Source organism: Coregonus lavaretus (genome assembly GCF_964263955.1).
Source record: "Coregonus lavaretus genome assembly, chromosome: 22".
NCBI lineage: Eukaryota > Metazoa > Chordata > Actinopteri > Salmoniformes > Salmonidae > Coregonus > Coregonus lavaretus.
Genome location: NC_140009.1, coordinates 34,595,930 through 34,619,332, shown reverse-complemented (window position 1 = coordinate 34,619,332; position 23,403 = coordinate 34,595,930). Strand labels below are relative to the sequence as shown.

General features: G+C 43.9%; 1 protein-coding gene across 2 annotated transcripts in view; it reads left to right on the top strand.

The window, feature by feature from the left end:
• The window catches only part of LOC311149993 (activin receptor type-1B-like), a 33,528-nt gene extending 10,233 nt beyond the window's left edge, over window positions 1–23,295 (top strand). The window contains exons 2-10 of one of the 2 annotated variants that reach the window (XM_084187227.1): window positions 14,324–14,563; window positions 14,866–15,019; window positions 15,251–15,363; window positions 15,624–15,854; window positions 16,074–16,241; window positions 18,224–18,380; window positions 18,618–18,742; window positions 19,053–19,183; window positions 19,415–23,295. In XM_084187227.1, coding sequence (XP_084043353.1) covers window positions 14,324–14,563; window positions 14,866–15,019; window positions 15,251–15,363; window positions 15,624–15,854; window positions 16,074–16,241; window positions 18,224–18,380; window positions 18,618–18,742; window positions 19,053–19,183; window positions 19,415–19,540 — 1,445 coding nt within the window. In that variant the 3' untranslated portion in view covers window positions 19,541–23,295. Of the gene's footprint in view, window positions 1–14,323; window positions 14,564–14,865; window positions 15,020–15,250; window positions 15,364–15,623; window positions 15,855–16,073; window positions 16,242–18,193; window positions 18,381–18,617; window positions 18,743–19,052; window positions 19,184–19,414 lie in introns of both variants that reach the window. The other variant, XM_084187226.1, reaches the window with a different exon arrangement.
• Window positions 23,296–23,403: the final 108 nt, after the last annotated feature.

The following is a 23,403-nucleotide window of genomic DNA, read 5'->3' as shown; positions in this document are numbered from 1 at the left end:
AATTGCTCCTGTAAGTCGCTCTGGATAAGAGCGTCTGCTAAAATGACTAAAATGTAAAAATGTTGTGCCGACTAGAAACAATTGCATAATATAAACTATTACAAAGTGGTGGTCCTTGAAAATAGATATTAGTGCTTGAAAAAGTATTTTTAAAGTCCTTGAATTTGACTTGCCACTATCTATACAAATCCTGTTCCTTGTTGCAGAAGGAAGCGCTGTGGTTTAATGGGCTCTATTTCCTGGTAGTATCATGTACCTCTTGTAACCACTGGAAACAAGACCGGACCACTGCTGTCATGATCTCTCCTTGCCTCATGTAATAACAGAACATTTCATTTAGTACAGCGAATAAGAAAGATTCCTTGGCTGAACTGTAAACAGAATAGGATTTGGAGTGCTGCTGAACTAGCCATTCAGGTGTTGCGGTGTGAAAACTGTTTCATGTCCTAATGATGTTATGGAAAGGGAGCACATCAAGTCAGATTCCAACATGTGCATGCCTGTCTACCAGATCAGAGCCAAGGGAATGTACAGGAACAGAGCTGCCTGGGAGTCACTGGGTTCAGGATAGATGTGCATATATATTTTTTAATGCTTTTACATAGTGTCTGTGTTTAACATGGTGTGTGACTAAAGATATGGTCTGGGGCTTCCTATATGTTCATTTATGTGCAAATGAGGTAGTTGTATTCCTGTTTTTATATGTGGTGTGTGTGTACTGTGTCTCAAGTTCTGTTATAGGTCTATTGGTCAGGTCCACTGAGGGCTGAGTGAGAGTAGCTTCCCTCCCTTAATGACTTGGCTAATAACCATCTCTTTCGGCCCGGTGTTGGGGGGGGGGGGGTTGTAGGCTATGTAGTCGTTCGTGTGGGTGTGTTTTGTGGTGAATGTTCTAGCCTGGGTCCACTAGGGGTGAGTGTAGCTTTCCCCCCTTAACGACCCGGGCCTCTAATGACCTCCTTCAGCCCCGAGCGCCCCGGAGGCTGAGAGGCCTAATTGCTCCCACAGACTGTCTGGCCTCTCACTGACCTGTGGACATGATCACTTAAATACAGACGGGGAGTAGTGGATTTTTCAGAAATATGATTAGGTATTCATTCGGTCATTAGCCTTATGTTATGTGTTATTGCAGTGTCTGTGTGTCGAGTGGAGTGGACTCGTATGGAGGAGCCCATATGGAACTGAACATGATACCCATCTTCCACTGCACTGCTGTTGTTCTCTGTGTACTGATTGGAGACTAACACCTCGAATAGTGTAGCTGCACTTATACACACTTAGACAGACATACAGAGGCTTAGGTAGATACAAGTGGGGTTTGCTGTTTAGAATCTGATGTAATCTGACCCTGTGTCGATGGAGACATGTAATGACTTTTCTCCTTCCCCACAGTATTGATAAAGGCTGAAGTGTGTGTGTGTGTGTCTGCATGTTTGTGTTCTGTCTGGTGGCGTCTGCTTGTCTTGATCAGCCCTCTGTCTGGTAGCTAACTGTATGTATCTAATTTCAGCTAGTGCGTTTTGGGTAATGGTGCTCACACGCACAGTCTGTCTGCTCTGTGCTCTTTAGCCCCCAGAATTCCTTGCTGCTGTGTAACAGTTCAGTCCCATGCCAAACAGGCTTAGGCTAAACATTTTCCACTGACATCATACTCATTCTTGAGTTTAACTGACTGATTCACCATATGCACATGAACACAAGCACTGTGTAGGTGTCAGGGTCTCATACACACACACACACACCACACACACTGCAACAATGTTTGTGTTAAACCCATTTCTGTGGTTTTGGAGTCAGTCTCCCACAAAGCTCTCTTCTGAACCAGACCTGGGTTCTAACACTTTTTAAAATCTTTCATACTTTTAGCGTTTGCTTTCGCTTGCCTGGAGTGGCAGATGGGTGGGGTTTGCAGTTTTTCTACTATTCTGTTGGTTGATTGCACCAGGCAAGCTCAACCAAGCCCAGCTTAAGTATTTGGAATGATTTCGAATAGTATTTTAACCCAGGTCTGTCCTGAGCTCGGTCCAAATTAAGCAAGCACTGGTTATGGCAAAGTTGTATTAATCCCTTCCTTCACTGTGGCTGTGTCCCATATGCCACCCTATTCCCAATGAAGTGCAACAATTTTTACCAGAGCCCCTTTGGGCACTGGTCAAAAGGGGTGTACTTTATTGGGAATATGGTGCCATTTCAGACGTAGCCTATGTCTGTTTGCCTTTGTTGCCTCAACACAACAGGAATGATAGGGTCTTAACACTTTGCAGCTAAAACTGCTCCATCCAACCTGCATTCAGTTTTTTTGTTTTTTTTTCTATTTTTTAAGTCCGTCTAGACTGGGTTTTAATGATTGAATGTCACAGCTGGTTACTCTAGCTAGCTGCAGACCCCTCACAGCTGGGGGGGCTACATAAACCTCCCTTCTGCCTCCCAACACCCCCCTTACTGTCTCCTCCCTTCCTATCTGTGCTCTTCCCCTCTGCCTGTCTATCCACAGGAGATGAGATTTTCAGCAACTCCTCATAGGACATTGAAAGTTTGCATACATTTTTATTTATTTTTTACCAACACGTTTTGTCAAATGCCTTCATCAGGGTATTTGATCTGTCTACTCTATCCTCAGAGCACAGGGTCTGGTGTGTGTGTGTGTGTGTGTGTGTGTGTGTGAGCCCGCCACCCCTCCATGCTTCCCTGCTCTTTGTTGAGCACAGGGCCAGTCCAATCCCTCCTCGTTTCCCTGTAATCTCAGCACAAAGGACCAGTGTAAGGACACCAATTATGTGCAGAATTCACACCAACCAACTCAACCCCCACAGTGTAGCTGACTGTCCCTCCCCTGGGAAGCCTACTCTCTGAAAAGAGTCAGTTCTGTTTGAAAACTTTTGCAAGGAAATTCAATCATGACCAAAAATGTTATGTTCTCTACTCTGTTTCTCCTCAGACACATTTCCAAAGCATGTGTTTTATATTAGGCACACTTATGGGTTGTGGTAGTCTGTCTGTCTATATGTAGGGCCCTATAAAATCAGTTTTCTTTTTTTGTTGCCTGATTACGTTTTCTCCATTTTAGGTTTTTCCAGGTTTCTTTTTTTTCTCACTCAAGGCACCCTTTTTAAAAACAAATTTGGATGTTCTATGTCCACAACAATGCTCAAACCACACTAGGAGACCACTTTCAAGAAATTGATTTTCTGGGTGTAGTTATCCTTTAATGCAAGTGCACACCAGCAAGAGACTGTTGTTTGGTTAGCAACGTTGCTGTAGCGAAATTTGCACAACAATGTTTGCATGTGATGCTAGCTAACTATGAACCTCAATCAACCTACATTTCAAAACTCTGCTCAAAGGCACCATTGGTGAATGTGTTGAGTAAATAAAATTGTGACATTTTCCCACCAAAGGATGTAACACACATTATAACATTACATTTCCCCTGTAATATGCTACAAATTGGGTTATGGTATCTTTTAACATTATGATTGTCCTATATTATAGCTTATGGCTCCATTATACCTGTGTCATGACATTGATGATTATACTGTAGCTGATTATCACCTTCTATAAGATAAAATGCACATGAATGGGTACTTTGGGTAAAGGAAGTTGTGGCTTTGACTTGCAAACATTGTTGTGCAAATCTCTCTTCACCCACCAACACCAACAATCTCTGCAATCCTCCTCCATGGAGGAGGCCTTCAGAAAGTATTCACACCCCTTGACTTTTTCCACATTTTGTTGTTACAGCCTGAATTTAAAATTGATTACATTGAAATTGTGTCACTGGCCTACACACAATACCCCATAATGTAAAAGTGGAATTATATTTTTACAAATTAATTAAAAATGAAAAGCTGAAATGTCTGGAATCAATACGTTTTCAACCCCTTTTATGGCAAGCCTAAAGTTCACAAGTAAACTTTTGCTTTATAAGTCATATAAAAGGTTGCATGGACTCTGTGTGCAATAAGTCTTTAACATGATTTCTTGACTCTCATCTCTGTAGCCCACACATAAAAATCCAAGATGGCGTAGCAGTGCGGTCGTGTATTCTGTAGTGTGCTCGTGTAAATAGCCTTTTTTTGTTTTTGTTTGTCTTTCGTATATTTCTCAATCTCACTTTTCATCCATCAACTAAATATACTTTCCTGCAACCCGCCTCACCCAATGTGGAACGGATTCTATTATTTCTTATACCTTTTTATCAACTTTTCATGGAAGTCAGGAACCAATATACACAGTCAGTTAGGAAAGCAAAGGCTAGCTTTTTCAAACAAATGTGCATCCTGTAGCACTAACTCCAAAAGGTTTTGGGACACTGTAAAGTCCATGGAGAATAAGAGCACCTCCTTCCAGCTGCCCACTGCACTGAGGCTAGGAAACACTGTCATCACCGATTTTTAAATCTACGATAATCGAGAATGGCCATGCTTTACACCTGGCTACCCCTACCCCGGCCACCAGCTCTGCACCCTCCGCTGCAACTTGCCCATGCACCCCCCTCCCCCCCGCTTCTCCTTCACACAAATACAGACAGCTGATGTTCTGAAAGAGCTGCAAAATCTGGACCCCTACAAATCAGCTGGGCTAGACAATCTGGACCCTTTCTTTCTCAAATTAGCTGCTGAATTTTCAGCAACCCCTATTACTAACCTGTTCAACCTCTCTTTCGTATCATCTGAGATCCCCAGAGATTGGAAAGCTGCCGTGGTCATGGAAAGCTGCCGTGGTCATCCCCCCCCCCCCTCCTCAAAAGGGTGACACTCTAGATCCAAACTGTTACAGACCTATATCCATCCTGCCCTGCCTTTCGAAAGTATTTGAAAACCAAGTTAACAAACAGATCACCGACCATTTCAAATCCTACCGTACCTTCTCCACTATGCAATCTGGTTTCTGAGCTGGTCATGGGTGCACCTCAGCCATGCTCAAGGTCCTAAACGATATTATAACCGCGATCAATAAAAGACAGTACTGTGCAGCCGTCTTCATCGACCTGGCCAAGGCTTTCGACTCTGTCAATCACCGCATTCTTATTGGCAGGCTAAATAGCCTTGGTTTCTCAAATGACTGCCTCGCCTGGTTCACCAACTACTTCTCAGAGTTCAATGTGTCAAATCGGAGGGCCTGTTGTCTGGACCTCTGGCAATCTCTATGGGGGTGCCACAGGGTTCAATTCTCGGGCCGACTCTATTCTCTGTGTATATCAATGATGTCGCTCTTGCTGCTGGTGACTCTCAGATCCACCTCTACGCAGATGACACCATTTTGTATACATTTGGCCATTCATTGGACACTGTGTTAACAAACCTCCAAACGAGATTCAATGCCATACAGCACTCCTTCTGTAGCCTCCAACTGCTCTTAAAAGCTAGTAAAACTAAATGCATGCTCTTCAATCGAACGCTGCTTGCGCCCGCCCGACTAGAATCACTACTCTGGGCGGGTCTGACTTAGAATATGTGGACAACTACAAATACCTGGGTGTCTGGTTAGATCGTAAACTCTCCTTCCAGACTCACATTAAGCATCTCCAATCCAAAGTTAAATTCTAGAATCGGCTTCCTATTTCGCAACAAAGCCTCCTTCACTCAAGCTGCCAAACATGCCATCGTAAAACTGACTATCCTTGACTTCGGCGATGTCATTTACAAAATAGCCTCCAACACTCTACTCAGCAAATTGGATGTAGTCTATCACAGTGCCATCCGTTTTGTCACCAAAGCCCCATATACTACCCACCATTGTGACCTGTATGCTCTCGTTGGCTGGCCCTCACTACATATTCGTCGCCAAACCCACTGGCTCCAGGTCGTCTATAAATCTCTGCTAGGCAAATCCCCGCCTTATCTTAGATCATTGGTCACCATAGCAACACCCACCCGTAGTATGCGCTCCAGCAGGTATATCTCACTGGTCATCCCCAAAGCCAACACCTCCTTTGGCCGCCATTCCTTCCAGTTCTCTGCTACTAATGACTGGAACGAACTGCAAAAATCTCTGAAGCTGGAGACTCTTATCTCCCTCACTAACTTGAAGCATCAGTTGTCAGAGCAGCTTACCGATCACTGCACCTGTACACAGCCCATCTGTAATTAGCCCACCCAACTACCTCATCCCTATATTGTTATTTATTTTGATCATTTGCACCCCAGTATCTTTATTTGCATGTCATCTTCTGCAGATCTATCACTCCAGTGTTATTTTGCACTATGGCCTATTTATTGCCTTACCTCCATAACTTACTACATTTAATAATATGCCATTTAGCAGACGCTTTTATCCAAAGCGACTTAGTCATGCGTGCATACATTTTTTATTTTTTTTTGTGTATGGGTGGTCCCGGGGATCGAACCCACTACCTTGGCGTTACAAGCACCGTGCTCTACCAGCTGAGCTACAGAGGACCACATTTGCACACACTGTGTGTGTGTGTGTATGTATGTATGTATATATATATTATTGACTGTAACTGTGTTTTTATCGCTTTGCTTTATCTTGGCCAGGTCGCAGTTGTAAATGAGAACTTGTTCTCAACTGGCTTTTATTTAAAGGTTAAATAAATAAAAAATACAATTATCTGTAAGGTCCCCAAGTCGAGCAGTGAATTTCAAACAACCATTCCACCACAAAGACCAGGTAGGTTTTCCAATGCCTCGCAAAGGGCACCTATTGGTAATAATAAGCAGACATTGAATATCCCTTTGAGCATGGTGAAGTTATTAATAACAGTTTGGATGGTGTATCACTACACCCAGTCACTACAAAGATACAGGCGTCCTTCCTAACTCCGTTGCGGGAGAGGAAGGAAACTGCTCAGGGATTTCACCATGAGGCCAATGGTGACTTTAAAACGGTTACAGAGTTGAATGTCTGTGATATGAGAACTGAGGATGGATCAACAACATTGTAGTTACTCCACAATACTAACCTAAATTACAGTGAAAATAAGGAATCTTGTACAGAGAACTATTCCAAGACATGCATCCTTTTTGCGATAAGGCACTAAAACAAAACTGCAAAAAATGTGGTAAAGAAATTATCTTTATGTCCTGAATACAAAGCATTATGTTTGGGGCAAACACAACACAACACATCACTGACTACCACTCTTCATATTTTCAAGCATGGTGGTGGCTGCATCATGTTATGGGAATGCTTGTCATCGGCAAGGACTAGGGAGTAAAAAAATTAATAATTATGGAATAGAGCTATGCAGAGGGCGGGCCACTTTGGCATAGCAGCCCGTATTTCTCCATCCCTTAGTTCAAGGCTGATTTCCCCCCCCCCTCCTTTGAATGGATATTTTCCCTGATGTTTTGAAAACTTCTGTGAACTATGTGTGTTGTCTGTGTGTATGGGACAGTCATCACATCAGGCTATAGAAAGTCTGCAGTAGCCTCGGCCCGGGTCCTTCTCCCTGCCTTTATTTAGTTAAACTATGCTCCATTAGGCTTCAGATTAGGATGTGGCACTGGGTTGTTTTTCTCTCTTTCTCTCTCTATCTCAGCCTGTTGCTTCATCTCTGTGTAATCTGCAGGAAATTCCGTGTCTGTGTTTGCGTGTGAACTGCAGTGAACTTGGACGCGCTCCACTAGGAGTTACTGGCACTTCCCCGGCTGGCCCTGGCTCCAGGAGCAGTCCATGTGCTGTTGCTGACGAGAATGACAATTACAAGAAACTGCACACACACTGCTGCTGACATGAAATAGCAAGACAATGTGTGTCTACATGTGTGCATGTACAGTGCATTCGGAAAGTATTGAGACCCCTTCACTTTTTCCACATTTTATGTTTCAGCCTTATTCTAAAATTGATTAAATAGCTTTTTTCCCCCCCATCAATCTACACACACTAACCCATAATGACAAAGCAAAAACAGTTTTTTGTTTTTTTCATTTGTGCAATTTTATAAAAATAAATACAAACTGATCACATTTACATACACTACCAGTCAAATGTTTGGACACCTACTCATTCAAGGGTTTTTCTTTATTTTTACTATTGTATACATTGTAGAATAATAGTGAAGACATCAAAACTATGAAATGACACATGGAATCATGTAGTAAGCAAAAAAGTGTTAAACGAATCAAAATATATTTATATTTGAGATTTTTCAAATAGCCACCATTTGCCTTGATGATAGCTTTGTACACTAGTCATTCTCTCAACCAGCTTCATGAGGTAGTCACCTGGAATGCATTTTAATTAACATGTGTGCCTTCTTAAAAGTTAATTTGTGCAATTGATTTCCTTAATGTGTTTGAGCCAATCAGTTGTGTTGTGACAAGGTAGGGGGGTATACAGAAGATAGCCCTATTTGGTCCATATTATGGCAAGAAGAGCTCAAATAAGCAAAGAGAAACGACAGTCCATTACTTTAAGACATGGTCAGTCAATACGGAAAATTTCAAGAACTTTGAACGTTTCTTCAAGCGCAGTCGCAAAAACCATCAAGCGCTATGATGAAACTGGCTCTCAAGAGGACCGCCACAGGAATGGAAGACCCAGAGTTACCTCTGCTGCAGAGGATAAATTCATTAGAGGTACCAGCCTTCGAAATTGCAGCCCAAATAAATGCTTCACAGAGTTCAAGTAACAGACACATCTCAACATCAACTGTTCAGAGGGGACTGTGTGAATCAGGCCTTCATGGTCGAATTGCTACAAAGAAACCACTACAAAAGGACACCAATAAGAAGAAGAGACCTACTTGGGCCAAGAAACACGAGCAATGGACATTAGACCGCTGGAAATTTGTCATTTTGGTCTGGAGTCCAAATTTGAGATTTTTGGTTCAAACCGCCATGTCTTTGTGAGACGCGGTGTGGGTGAACGGATGATCTCCGCATGTGTAGTTCCCACCGTAAAGCATGGAGGAGGATGTGTTATGGTGAGGGGGTGCTTTGCTGGTGACACTTTCTGTGATTTTATTTAGAATTCAAGGCACACTTAACCAGCATGGCTACCACAGCATTCTGCAGCGATACGCCATCCCATCTGGTTTAGGCTTAGTACCACTATCACTTGTTTTTCAACAGGACAATGACCCAACACACCTCCAGGCTGTGTAAGGGCTATTTGACCAAGAAGGAGAGTGATGGAGTGCTGCATCAGATGACCTGGCCTCCACAATCCCCCGACCTCAACCCAATTGAGATGGTTTGGGATGAGTCGGACGGCAGAGTGAAGGAAAAGCAGCCAACATGTGGGAACTCATTCAAGACTGTTGGAAAAGCATTCCAGGTGAAGCTGGTTGAGAGAATGCCAAGAGTGTGCAAGGCTGTCATCAAGGCAAAGGGTGGCTATTTGAAGAATCTCAAATATAAAATACATTTTGATTTGTTTAACACTTTTTGGTTACTACATGATTCCATATGTGTTATTTCATAGTTTTGATGTCTTCACTATTATTCTACAATGTACAAATAAAGAAAAACCCTTGAATAAGTAGGTGTGTCCAAACTTTTGACTGGTACTGTAAGTATTCAGACCCTTTACTCAGTACTTTGTTGAAGCACCTTTGGCAGCGATTACAGCCTTGAGTGTTCTTGGGTATGAAGTTACAAGCTTGGCACACCTGTATTTGGGGAGTTTCTCCCATTCTTCTCTGCAGATCCTCTCAAGCTCTGTCCGGTTGGATGGGGAGCGTTGCTGCACAGCTATTTTCCGGTCTCTCCAGAGATGTTTGATCGGGCTCTGGCTGGGTCACTCAAGGACATTCAGAGACTTGTCCCGAAGCCACTCCTGCGTTGTCTTGGCTGTGTGCTTAAGGTCGTTGTCCCTATTGGCAGGTGAACCTTTGCCCCAGTCTGAGGTCCTGAGCGCTCTGGAACAGGTTTTCATCAAGGATCTCTCTGTACTTTGCTCCGTTCATCTTTCCCTCAATCCTGACTAGTATCCCAGTCCCTGCCGCTGAAAAACATCCCCACAGCATGATGTTGCCACCACCATGCTTCACTATAGGGATGGTGCCAGGTTTCCTCCGGACGTGACGCTTGACATTCAGGTCAAAGATTTCAATCTTGGTTTCATCAGACCAGAGAATTTTGTTTTCGCTTTGTCATTATGGGGGTATTGTGTGTAGATTGAGGGGAAAACATTTAATTTAATCAATTTTAGAATAAGGCTGTAACTTAACAAAATGTGGAATAAGTGAAGGGGTCTCTACTTTCCGAATGCACTGTACATGGCGCATGTAGACACGCAGGACACATTACACACACCTACGCAAACACACAGCAGTTGAACTGTGGGAATGGCTCCCATGACTTGTTGGGTGGGGTGGTATGGCCACTTGCATGTCAGTCACACATTGTGATGGTGCAATATGTGTGTGGGAATGAGTAAACTTAAGGGAAGTGGGTTGCGTAAGACTGAGTGCGTGGGGTGGGGGGGAGTGTCACTAACTCAAAGATACTTGGATCCTAAGGAGAGAGTGGTGAAACTACAGTAGCAGGAGTAGCTCAGGAAGAAAGTGGTGTTTTAAACCTTTATAGACTAGTTCTTCTGATTTGATTAAATAAAATGTAAATGTAAATTTGAGGATGGATATTTTTGCAAGAGATCCGTTGCTGTTAATGCTACAAACAGAAATAAACGTACAGAGGAAGGTTGAAGCTTGTACTAACACAGTCTGGCTTGGTTTACCAGTTAGACCAAGCGAGACTAGTGCTCATTGCTGATGATGCAGCAAACTTTACAAATTACAGACCAATCTCAATTTTGCCGGCTATCTCAAATGTTAGAAAAGCTTGCATATAACAGATTAATCAAATATCTTAACAAGGAAAGTCTGTTATACAAACATCAGTGTGGTTTCAGAAGATCTCACTCCACATGGCTGTTACTTAATTGGCTAAATACATAAGGCAAATTATTGCAAAGATCATACATTTTGTTTTTTAAATCTCAAGCATTTGATACTGTTGATCATAATATTTATTATAAGAATGTGACACTATGGGCGTGACTGAACAATCTCTGCTTTGGTTTTCCAGCTATCTAAAGGATAGAAAGCAATGTGACTTTCCAAGGAATAGATTCCCCCTCTCTGGAGATTAAGTGTGTAGTGCCGCAGAGATCAGTTCTTGGGCCACTATTTCTGATTTACAGTATATAAATGATTTGCCCAATGCATCCAAAGTGCTCTCCCAGATATTATACTGAACAAAAATATTTCACATGACTGGGCAGGGGCACAGCCATGGCTGGGCCTGGGAGGGCATAGGCCCACCAACTGGGGAGCCTATCAGAATGAGTTTTTCCCCACAATGGGCTTTATTATAGACAAATACTCCTCAGTTTCATCAGCTGTCTGGGTGGCTGGTCTCAGACGATCCCGCAGGTGAAGAAGCCAGATGTGGAGGTCCTGGGCTGGCGTAGTTACACGTGGTCTGCGGTTGTGAGGGCGGTTGGACGTACTGCCAAATTCTCTAAAATGACATTTGGAGGCGGCTTATGGTAGAGAAATGAACATTGAATTCTCTGGCAACCGCTCTGGTGGACATTCCTGTAGTCAGCATGCCAATTGCACGCTCCCTCAACTTGAGACATCTGTGGCATTGTGTTGTGACAAAACTGCACATTTTAGTGGCCTTTTATTGTCCCCAGCACAAGGCACACTTTTTGCACGTATGGAACATTTCATGGATCTTTTATTTCAGCTCATGAAACATGGGACCAAGACTTTACATGTTGTGTTTATACACTGCTCAAAAAAATAAAGGGAACACTTAAACAACAAATCCTAGATCTGAATGAATGAAATAATCTTATTAAATACTTTTTTCTTTACATAGCTGAATGTGCTGACAACAAAATCACACAAAAATTATCAATGGAAATCAAATTTATCAACCCATGGAGGTCTGGATTTGGAGTCACCCTCAAAATTAAAGTGGAAAACCACACTACAGGCTGATCCAACTTTGATGTAATGTCCTTAAAACAAGTCAAAATGAGGCTCAGTAGTGTGTGTGGCCTCCACATGCCTGTATGACCTCCCTACAACGCCTGGGCATGCTCCTGATGAGGTGGCGGATGGTCTCCTGAGGGATCTCCTCCCAGACCTGGACTAAAGCATCCGCCAACTCCTGGACAGTCTGTGGTGCAACGTGGCGTTGGTGGATGGAGCGAGACATGATGTCCAAGATGTGCTCAATTGGATTCAGGTCTGGGGAACGGGCGGTCCATAGCATCAATGCCTTCCTCTTGCAGGAACTGCTGACACACTCCAGCCACCCCACACCATGACTGACCCACCGCCAAACCGGTCATGCTGTCAGCGTACACAGTCTGGAGACGCCGTGGAGAACGTTCTGCTGCCTGCAACATCCTCCAGCATGACCGGTTTGGCGGTGGGTCAGTCATGGTGTGGGGTGGCATTTCTTTGGGGGGCCGCACAGCCCTCCATGTGCTCGCCAGAGGTAGCCTGACTGCCATTAGGTACCAAGATGAGATCCTCAGACCCCTTGTGAGACCATATGCTGGTGCGGTTGGCCCTGGGTTCCTCCTAATGCAAGACAATGCTAGACCTCATGTGGCTGGAGTGTCAGCAGTTCCTGCAAGAGGAAGGCATTGATGCTATGGACTGGCCCGCCTGTTCCCCAAACCTGAATCCAATTGAGCACATCTGGGACATCATGTCTCGCTCCATCCACCAACGCCACGTTGCACCACAGACTGTCCAGGAGTTGGCGGATGCTTTAATCCAGGTCTGGGAGGAGATCCCTCAGGAGACCATCCGCCACCTCATCAGGAGCATGCCCAGGCGTTGTAGGGAGGTCATACAGGCACGTGGAGGCCACACACACTACTGAGCCTCATGTTGACTTGTTTTAAGGACATTACATCAAAGTTGGATCAGCCTGTAGTGTGGTTTTCCACTTAAATTTTGAGTGTGACTCCAAATCCAGACCTCCATGGGTTGATAAATTTGATTTCCGTTGATAATTTTTGTGTGATTTTGTTGTCAGCACATTCAACTATGTAAAGAAAGTATTTAATAAGATTATTTCATTCATTCAGATCTAGGATGTGTTGTTTAAGTGTTCCCTTTATTTTTTTGAGCAGTGTATTTTATTGTCACATGAATTCTATAACTACTCAACAAGAAACGACAATGGCTATGCCACCCATATTCAAGAACAACCAATTCTCAATTCCAAATGACCTATAAAAGCCCTATGATCTGGAACTCATTCCCGTCTGATTTTGCTAAGCTATCCCTGTCATTGTTTTAAATTGTTTAAGAAGCACCTATTGTCCATCACAGTTGACTTTCTGTTTGAGTTTCTATTCCTTTATCTCGAGTCTAGTTTTTATTTTATCGTTTGTTTGTTTGTGTGATTTATGACCATTTGGGGTACTCGACAAGCCCTTTTGGGCTTTTTTTCCCCCTCCTGCACAGAATCTTTTTTTTTTACTGTTACAAACTGTCTTTCTGTTTCTACAAATAAACTAAACTAACCGGACAGGAGGAGAGGGCTCAAGGGCTGTTTGGAAAAACCTCCAGAATAGGGAGAGGATTAGCAGAAAGCTTCAGAGTAAATCCTATTTTTTTTCTCCATCCGGAGGGTGTTGATGTCTGACAAAGCTTAGCCCTTTAGAAGCGTCTTTTAGGAGGCAGCAGACCTGAATTCACCCTGTCTCCCTCTGTTTGAATTTGTTGCCATTTTGTTCTAGTCTTGCTTTCAATTTCCTCTAAAGCCAGAGTGATTGGTTTTGAGTGGCTGGTTAAAACAGGCCCCTATCAAACTGTCTGTGCTGCGGTCTTTAAATCAAAGCTATGATCGTGACACAGTGTTCTCTTGCTTTTCTTTGAGTAGCAGAATGCTGCATTGGGGGTTTGGCTGTCTCTGCCTCCCAGGACAGTCTCCTCTCCATGGTGTATTTTGCTTCCTCTGCAGTAGAGGAACTGGTTTCCGTCCGGGTCTCTGTCTGCTGCTAAACCAGAGTTTGCACGCACCGTACTCCACTGGCTGTATTGTTGAGTCTATTCTGAATGGCGTTCTCTCCTGGCTAGTCCAGTCGATGGAATGTACTTTGAGGCTTGTATTGTTGGTTTAGGATGCCCTCTGATGGACAAGTGAGTACTGCAGTGATTCAAACGTTGTCTTCTTACAGACTGGACTAAAGGCGTATTGCTCAAGGAGCATAGGCCATCAACAACTGTTCTTCATCGCATTCTGTTCTGGGAAGTTCTCTCCAATTCATTCCACCCCATGCCTGTTATCTCGGTCTCTGATTTCAAGCACCTGTAGTATGATAGTCCTCATACCTAACTGGCAGTCATTCTAACCTCCTGCCTCCCTCTTTCCCCCAGCCCTGCGGTGTAACTGCACCAACTGTGAGAAGTCTGGTTATGAGTGTGAGACTGACGGGGCATGCATGGCCTCCACCTCCTTCATCCAGGGGCATGAGCAGCATGTAAGGATCTGTATCGCCAGAGACAGCCTTGTGCCCCCTGGCCAACCTTTCTACTGTCTGAGTGCTGAGGGACTGCTCAACACACACTGCTGCTACACTGACTACTGCAACAGCGTCGACCTCAAGGTCCCCTCGCGTGAGTAAAGCCGAAATCACACCGGCTGCATATTGCTTGTGCATTCCACCCAAATAGCTTTCTTGTCTCCTTTCCTTTCTCTGTACTAATTTGAAAGAACAGGACTGGTGAAAGCAACCCCGTTATAGCAACCATTCAGCGTTTACCCCTCCAATGTTTTCATATCAGTGAAGATAAGGGAGAGGAGATGAAGGGAGGAAGCCACTTTGGACTATTGAGAGGCACCCTTTGTGTTTTGGTTAGACTGGAAAGATGGTAATCCCACTGCTAACACCCTGTTCTCAATTTCTCCCTCGCTCCAGTCCCTGTGAAACCAGGGGAGCTGGGCTGGGTGGGCTCTGGAGGCCCCTGGGGGCCGGTGGAGCTGGTGGCTGTGATCGCAGGGCCTGTCTTCCTGCTCTGCATGCTGCTGCTGGTGGGGTTATTCCTCTTCCAGCATCACCAGAGGACCTACAGGTGAGTCTCTGGTCCCAGGTATACCATCTCCTGAGTAGGCCCTACAGATGGGATGGCAGGTAGCCTAGAGGTCAGCGACGTTGGCCAGTATACGGAAGGTTGTTGGTTCAAATCGTGTGCCGGTTGTAAAAGTGGCAACGGAACTGGCAACCGGAGGGCTGTGTGTATTTGGGGGGCGGTTGAGAAGATACATTTTCGTTTCTGACAAAGATTATATTTTCTCTCGTACAGCCACAGACAGCGGCTGGAGGTTGAGGATCCCTCCTGTGAACACCTCTACCTGGCCAAGGACAAGACCCTGCAGGACCTCCTCTATGACATGTCCACCTCCGGGTCTGGTTCTGGTGAGTAGACTGAGACTACACTGCTTGGTTCTATACATAGAACCGCAAAGCACGTTTATTTTTTAGCCGTAAACTACCCTCGCCTGCAAACAGAGGTCCCATTAGCCTAGGGATTCATTCAATTTTTAGAATATCCTTTAGCCATATATGTACGTAACACAATAGATACATATGTGTATAGATAGACGTTTGTATTTAGGTAAAAGCCCAGTGGCATCAGTGGTCCTCCTATCTGCTCTTCTCTCTGCTGCTTCCTGCAGGCCTGCCCTTGTTCGTGCAGCGTACGGTGGCCAGGACCATCGTTCTGCAGGAGATCATAGGGAAGGGCCGCTTCGGGGAGGTGTGGCGGGGGAAGTGGCGTGGAGGAGACGTGGCGGTGAAGATCTTCTCGTCCAGAGAGGAACGGTCGTGGTTCAGAGAGGCTGAGATCTACCAGACCATCATGCTGCGACACGAGAACATCCTGGGATTCATCGCCGCCGACAATAAAGGTGAGCGTTCCATCACCATTCTACTACAGCACCACACAGAGACACGTGTACACGCACACTTACAACACAGACATTCATGTTAAGTGAAGATATCCTTGGTGCTATGATGGTGAATTTCATCAACATGCCGTTGTTGACTCAACATTTTTATTGACGGTAGAATTATCCTCTCTCTGTCTTTCTGTGCCTCTCTCTCTCGCTCTCTTTCTCCTCTCGCAGATAACGGCACATGGACCCAGTTGTGGCTGGTCTCAGACTACCACGAGTACGGTTCTCTGTTTGACTACCTGAACTACTATTCTGTGACAATAGAGGGCATGATCAAACTGGCCCTGTCTGCTGCCAGCGGCCTGGCTCACCTACACATGGAGATACTGGGAACGCAGGGTATGCACAGCTGGGAGATGAATACGGACCATACAGTGCATTCGGAAAGTATTCAGACCCCTTCACTTTTCCACATTTTGTTACGTTACAGCCGTACTCTAAAATGGATATCATTTATTTTTTTCCCTCATCAATCTACACACAATACCCCATAATGACAAGCGAAAACAGGTTTTTAGACATTTAACAAAGAAAAACCTGAAATACCTTATTTACATACGTATTCAGACCCTTTGCTATGAGATTCGAAATTCAATGGAAACAGGTGCATCCTGTTTCCATTGATCATCCTTGAGATGTTTCTACAACTTGATTGGAGTCCACCTGTGGTAAATCCAATTGATTAGACATGATTTGGAAAAAGACACCTGTCTATATAAGGTCTCACAGTTGACAGTGCATGTCAGCGCAAAAAACAAGCCATGAGGTCGAAGGAATTGTCCGTAGAGCTCTGAGACAGGATTGTGTCGAGGCACAGATCTGGGGAAGGGTGCCAAAACATTTCTGCAGCATTGAGGGTCCCCAAGAACACAGTGGCCTCATCATTCTTAAATGGAAGAAGTTTGGAACCACCAGGACTCTTCCTAGAGCTGGCCGCCCGGCCAAACTGGGCAATCGGGGGAGAAGGGCCTAGGCCAGGGAGTTGACCAAGAACCCGATGGTCACTGACAGAGCTCCAGAGTTTCTCTGTGGAGATTGGAGAACCTTTCAGAAGGATAACCATCTCTGCAGCACTCCACCAATCAGGGCTTTTATGGTAGAGAGTGCAGACGGAAGCCACTCCTCAGTAAAAGGCACATGACAGCCCGCTTGGAGTTTGCCTTAAGTACTTTCAGACCATGAGAAACAAGATTTTCTGGTCTGATGAAACCAAGGTTGAACGCTTTGGCCTAAATGCCAAGCGTCACATCTGGAGGAAACCAGGCACCGCTCATCACCTGGCCAATACCATCCCTACGGTGAAGCGTGGTGGTGGCAGCATCATGCTGTGGGGATGTTTTTCAGCGGCAGGGAGACTTGTCAGGATCGAGGGAAAGATGAACGGAGCGAAGTACAGAGAGATCCTTGATGAAAACCTGCTCCAGAGCGCTCAGGACCTCAGACTGGGGCGAAGGTTCACCTTCCAACAGAACAACGACCCTAAGTATATAGCCAAGACAGCACAGGATTGGCTTCGGGACAAGTCTCTGAATGTCCTTGAGTGGCCCAGCCAGAGCCCGGACTAGAACCTGATCGAACATCTCTGGAGAGACCTGAAAATAACTGTGCAGCGATGCTCCCCATCCAACCTGACAGAGCTTGAGAGGATCTGCAGAGAAGAATGGGAGAAACTCCCCAAATACAGGTGTGCCGAGCTTATAGCGTCATACCCAAGAAGACTCGAGGCTGTAATCGCTGCCAAAGGTGCTTCTACAAAGTACTGAGTAAAGGGTCTGAATACTTATGTAAATGTGATATTTCATTCTTTGCAAAAATGTATAAAACCCTGTTTTTGCTTTGTCATTATGGGGTGTTGTGTGTAGATTGAGGGGGGGAAACTATTTAATCAATTTTAGAATAAGGCTGTAATGTAACAAAATGTGGAAAAAGTGACGGGGTCTGAATACTTTCCAAATGCACCGTATGTGTTAAAACACATTCCTAATTAACATGGTAGCCAGGGGGTTATACAACAAACCACTATCACGAAGTTAGCCAGTTAACTTTTGCTCCCATCACTTTACACATTACACCCTTCACTATTTTTATAGGATCCCCATTAGCTGACTCCTTGACGACAGCTAATCTTCCTGGGGTCCAACACATTACTAAAAAGACATTACAGACTAAATACTTTACAGTTTACATTGAAAGATAGTAGAGCTAGTATACATTACAAATGTTTAACAGTACCGACAGTTGATGACCTGGTTTAAATATTGTTGTGTGCTCCTGTGCTCCTTCCATTCCAGTCTTCCAACTCAGTGTGTGCTCCTCTCTAGGTAAGCCTGGTATCGCCCACCGTGATCTGAAGTCTAAGAATATTCTGGTGAAGAAGAATGGCATGTGTGCCATCGCTGACCTGGGGTTGGCAGTACGCCACGAGTCCATCACTGATACTATAGACATCGCCCAAAACCAGCGTGTTGGCACCAAGAGGTACTGGTCCCGCTAGCTGCCATATCTATTTTATGCAGTCTATTCATTCAATTCAGGACATGAACATTGAAAACCAAATATTATTTAAATACTGACTTCTCTTTTCAATCATTTGAGTTGTTTTTTTCAATTCGTCTCCTGAATTGACTGATTTGAGACCATATCTCAGTGATATGCTGGCATGCAAAACATATTCCTTTCCTTTAGTTGAAACCTGTTTGTCTGTCCGTCACCCAGGTATATGGCTCCAGAGGTCCTGGAGGAGACCATCAACATGAAACACTTTGACTCGTTTAAGTGTGCTGATATCTACGCCCTGGGGCTGGTGTACTGGGAGATAGCACGCCGCTGCAACACTGGAGGTAAGACACTGACTGGGTACCTTGTCGTCATTATTGCAGATGATCCGATCTCACAATGCCTGGAGAAGTGCTTTAGCACGTTTTGAGGGGATCAGTTTAAGCAAGGCATCGCACAATCACTCATTTTTGATCACGAGTAGTTATTTGGGATACATGGTGATTTGTAAATTAGTGATTCTGTGCAGTCTGACTGTAATGTAGTTTAATTGAAACACACTTTCACTTGTCAAGCACCACATTAATATGATAGAACAATCTTCTTAGATGTGAGCATGTGACTGACCAGGTTCTCCCTCTGTTCTGCCCCCAGGTATCCACGAGGATTACCAGCTGCCCTACTTTGACCTGGTGCCCTCTGACCCCTCCATAGATGAGATGAGGAAGGTGGTGTGTGACCAGAGGCTGAGGCCTAATGTGCCCAACTGGTGGCAGAGCTACGAGGTAGAACAAATACACTGGACAGAAACATTGCATTGGTGTCTAGTCATAAGTTATTAGCAATTGACTGCATTTAAATGTAAATATGGTGAAAACAAAAAATGGTGCAATTATTTTTATTGTACTTTATTCATTCTTTATTCACAAGTCATTTGACATTTCCTTTCCACCATTGGGACTAGTGGAAAGATATAGTTGATGTAGTTTCCTTTCCCCCCCTCTCTCATCCTCCAGTCTCTGCGTGTGATGGGTAAAATCATGAGGGAGTGCTGGTACTCTAACGGAGCGGCCCGCCTCACAGCTCTACGCATCAAGAAGACCCTGTCTCAGCTCAGTGTCGAGGAGGACATCAAGATGTAAGATAAGAGTGGGACGGACGGTACAACGATAGAAGACATGGGCTGTGTCCCAAATGGCACCATATTCCCTATCTAGTGCACTACTTTTGACCAGGGCCCATGGAAAAGAACACGGAAAGGACTGAGACGAAATGCTGCCAGTTTTAAAGCCACACCAAGTTGTGACAAGGCCTACCTCACCTTTTTAGCCAAAACTACTGAGAATCTCCCCTCTTCTCTTCTTCCTCCCACCCTCACTATGGCCTTATTCACCAGGTTATCCCAACCTCCTCTCCTCCTTCCCTCTTCCCTTCACCCACTCCATGGGCCACCACACTACAACACGATAAATGTTAATACTACCATTATTATCACCACCAACCTCCCTGTTCAGTTTTACTTTGTTCCGAGGCAGTAATTATTACTATTGTACAGTGACAGGAATTTCGTTTGTAATATTTTGTACATCTTTTTTTTGCCACAAGACTAGCTACTTCCTGAAAACTCATATTCATAATGTGGTTTTATGTGCACATTTTTAAGTTAAAGAATATTCTGTTATGAGTTTGATTTGTTTCTTTTCATGGCAAAGTGTTGCTTTTTTTATTGCTTTTGGGAGAGTGTGGGAGAGTAGCAGAAGACGCACTTGTTGTCACCCAACCATCTGTACAGGATGAAACCAACCTTATAAGGCAGGAAAGTCACTTCTATGGACACGTCACAATATATACTGAACAAAAATATAAACGCAACATGTAAAGTGTTGGTCCCATATTTCATGGGCTGAAATAAAAGATCCCAGAAATTTTCCATACGCACAAAAAGCTTGTTTCTCTCAAATGTTGTGCATAAATTTGGTTACATGTTAGTGAAAATGTCTCCTTTACCAAGATAAGCCACACCTGTCAGGTGGATGGATTATCAAGAAGCTGATTAAACAGCATGATCAGTACACATGTGCACCTTGTGCTGGGACAATAAAAGGCCACTCTAAAATGTTTTGTCACACAACACAATGCCACAGATGTCTCAAGTTTTGAAGGAGCATGCAATTGGCATGCTGACTGCAGGAATGTCCACCTGAGCGGTTGCCAGAGAATTGAATGTTCATTTCTCTACCATAAGCCTCCTCAATGTCGTTTTAGAGAATTTGGCAGTACATCCAACCGGCCTCACAATCACAGACACGCCAGCCCAGGACCTCCACATCTGGCTTCTTCACATGCAGGAGCGTCTGAGACTAGCCACCTGGACAGCGGATGAAACTGGGTTTGCACAACCAAAGAATTTCAGCTCAAACTGTCTCGGGTAAACTCATCTGCGTGCTCATCGTCCTCACCAGGGTCTTAACCTGACTGCAGTTCGGCATTGTAACCGACTTCACACTGGAAAAGTGTGCTCTTCGTGGATGAATGCCGGTTTCAACTGTACCGGGCAGATGACTGACAGCGCATATGGCGTTGTGTTTGCAGATATCAGCGTTGTGAACAGAAAGCCCCACGGTGGGGTTATGGTATGGGCAGGCATAAACTGCGAAAAAATTGCATTTTATCGATGGCAATTTGAATTCACAGAGATACCGTGACGAGATCCTGAGGTCCATTGTTCATTCATCCGCCGCTTGGTCCCATGTCGCAAGGATCTGTACACAATTCCTGGAAGCTGAAAATGTCCCAGTTCTTCCATGGCCTGCATACTCACCAGACATTGAGCATGTTTGGGATGCTCAACGTGTACGACCGCGTGTTCCGGTTCCCACCAATATCCAGCGACTTCACACAGCCATTGAAGAGGAGTGGGACAACATTCCACAGGCCACAATCAACAGCCTGATCAACTCTGTGAAGGAGATGTCGCGCTGCATGAGGCAAATGGTGGTCACACCAGATACTGACTGGTTTTCTGATCTACTCCCCTACATTTTTTTTTTTAAGGTATCTGTGACCAACCGATGCATATCTGTATTCCCAGTCATGTGAAATCCATAGATTAGGGCCTAATTTATTTATTTCAATTGACTGATTTCCTTATGAACTGTAACTAAGTAAAATCTTTGAAATTGCTGCATGTTGCGTTAATATTTTAGTTCACTGTACATCAGCGGAGTAGACTACAGCCATTCCTATACAGCTTTCAGAAGCCTGGAATAGCTGATTGGACAACGTTTCACATTGGTCATTTAACAGACTTGTCAAGCATTAAAACAGACTGTGCATTCTGCTACTTGAATACCCCACAAAAACATGTTGCACTCCTTGTATGTGACTCCTACATGTATCACATTTGATATTTGGTCCAGTTATGTTTTGAAATGTGGCAGGGATGTTGCTTTTTGGAATGGTTTTATTTATTAAGTGTTTTTATTTCATATTTTGATGAATACGCTGAGATTTGATGTGATTTAAGAAGCCAGTCAAAGATGTTGAGTGATCGATCTGTAGCATATTTGAATTCAGTCCAACTTTCTCCATATGTGATAAGTTAGCTAGGGTAGCGCCGATGTCGATAACCACTAGCTTTCTCAAGTTCATTTTAACGAAATAGCCATTTCCCTTATTTCACCTGTGGGTAGTGCTGGTATCCAATAGACTGAGCAAATATCAAATCAAAATCAAATTGTATTTGTCACATGCGCCGAATACAACAGGTGAAATGCTTACTTACAAGCCCTTAACCAACATTTACTAAATAAACTAAAGTAACAATAATGAGGCTACATACAGGGGATACCGGTACAACGCAAATAGTCCGGGTGGCCATTTGATTAATTGTTCAGCAGTCTTATGGCTTGGGGGTAGAAGCTGTTAAGGAGCCTTTTAGACTGAGACTTGGCACTCCGGGTACCGCTTGCTGTGCGGTAGCAGAGAGAACAGTCTGACTTGGGTGACTGGAGTCTATAAGAGGCATAAACGATGGCAATGAAAATACTGTTTTACTGTAGACGCTACTGATGGATACATTTTGATTTGTATACAAAACATAGGCATCTCTTTTCTCTATCTGTACTGTGGTCATTTTTCAGTGACATTTTCAATGGTACTTTCAGCTGGTTTCTCTGAGATGCAGAACTCAAATGAGAGCTTGGCACAGACCTCAGGAAAACACATCTGTTTTATTCATTGTTTTTCTTGGGTTGTAGCTATCGATCTTTCCTTTATTGACACTGGGCTAGTTAATGATATCGTGATGTAACTATGAGCTCATCTCACCATTTTTGTATTCATTTTCAGAAAAATATGGTATTTTTGACTGAACGGGGCAAGAATAGGCTTGGATATCTATTATAAATGTTAACACTGGAACTGGGCACTCTGAAACAGGATACAATGTGTTCTGATGATGGCATGCAGAACAAGAGGCTGTCTCAACACTGGGACCTCAGTCTTTTACTGAGGTAAAATGTATAGAATGCAGAGGAAAAAAAGTATACATTTTCTATTTGTTTTCCTTTGGATTTGGGGCGTATATACCCCAGTAAATGTATGTTGCTGCTACTGTAACATTGGGAAGGATATATGACGGAGTATTTTGGGGTCAATCTATCCTGGTATTTCATGAGGGTTTTGAGGAAGAGATGGTTGTCATGAGAATCAAATATTCCTGTCCATGTTTTAGCATGGGAATTTGTTTTTTGTTATACCAAACGTCCTATTCATACTGTAAACACCTCTTCAATATTTCAAAAACCATGTTAAACTAATATTTTTTCAGGACTAGTTAGAAAATGTGTACATATGGTAGGTAGGTGATATACATTAAAATACAAGTTTTGAATTAGTTTGTCTTCTTTGAGTCGCTTTAGCCTGCAATTTAGCATGCAATTCTCAACTCGCATGTTTTATTTAAATGAAAATACGATTCCAAATTATATTTAAAATGCATTTT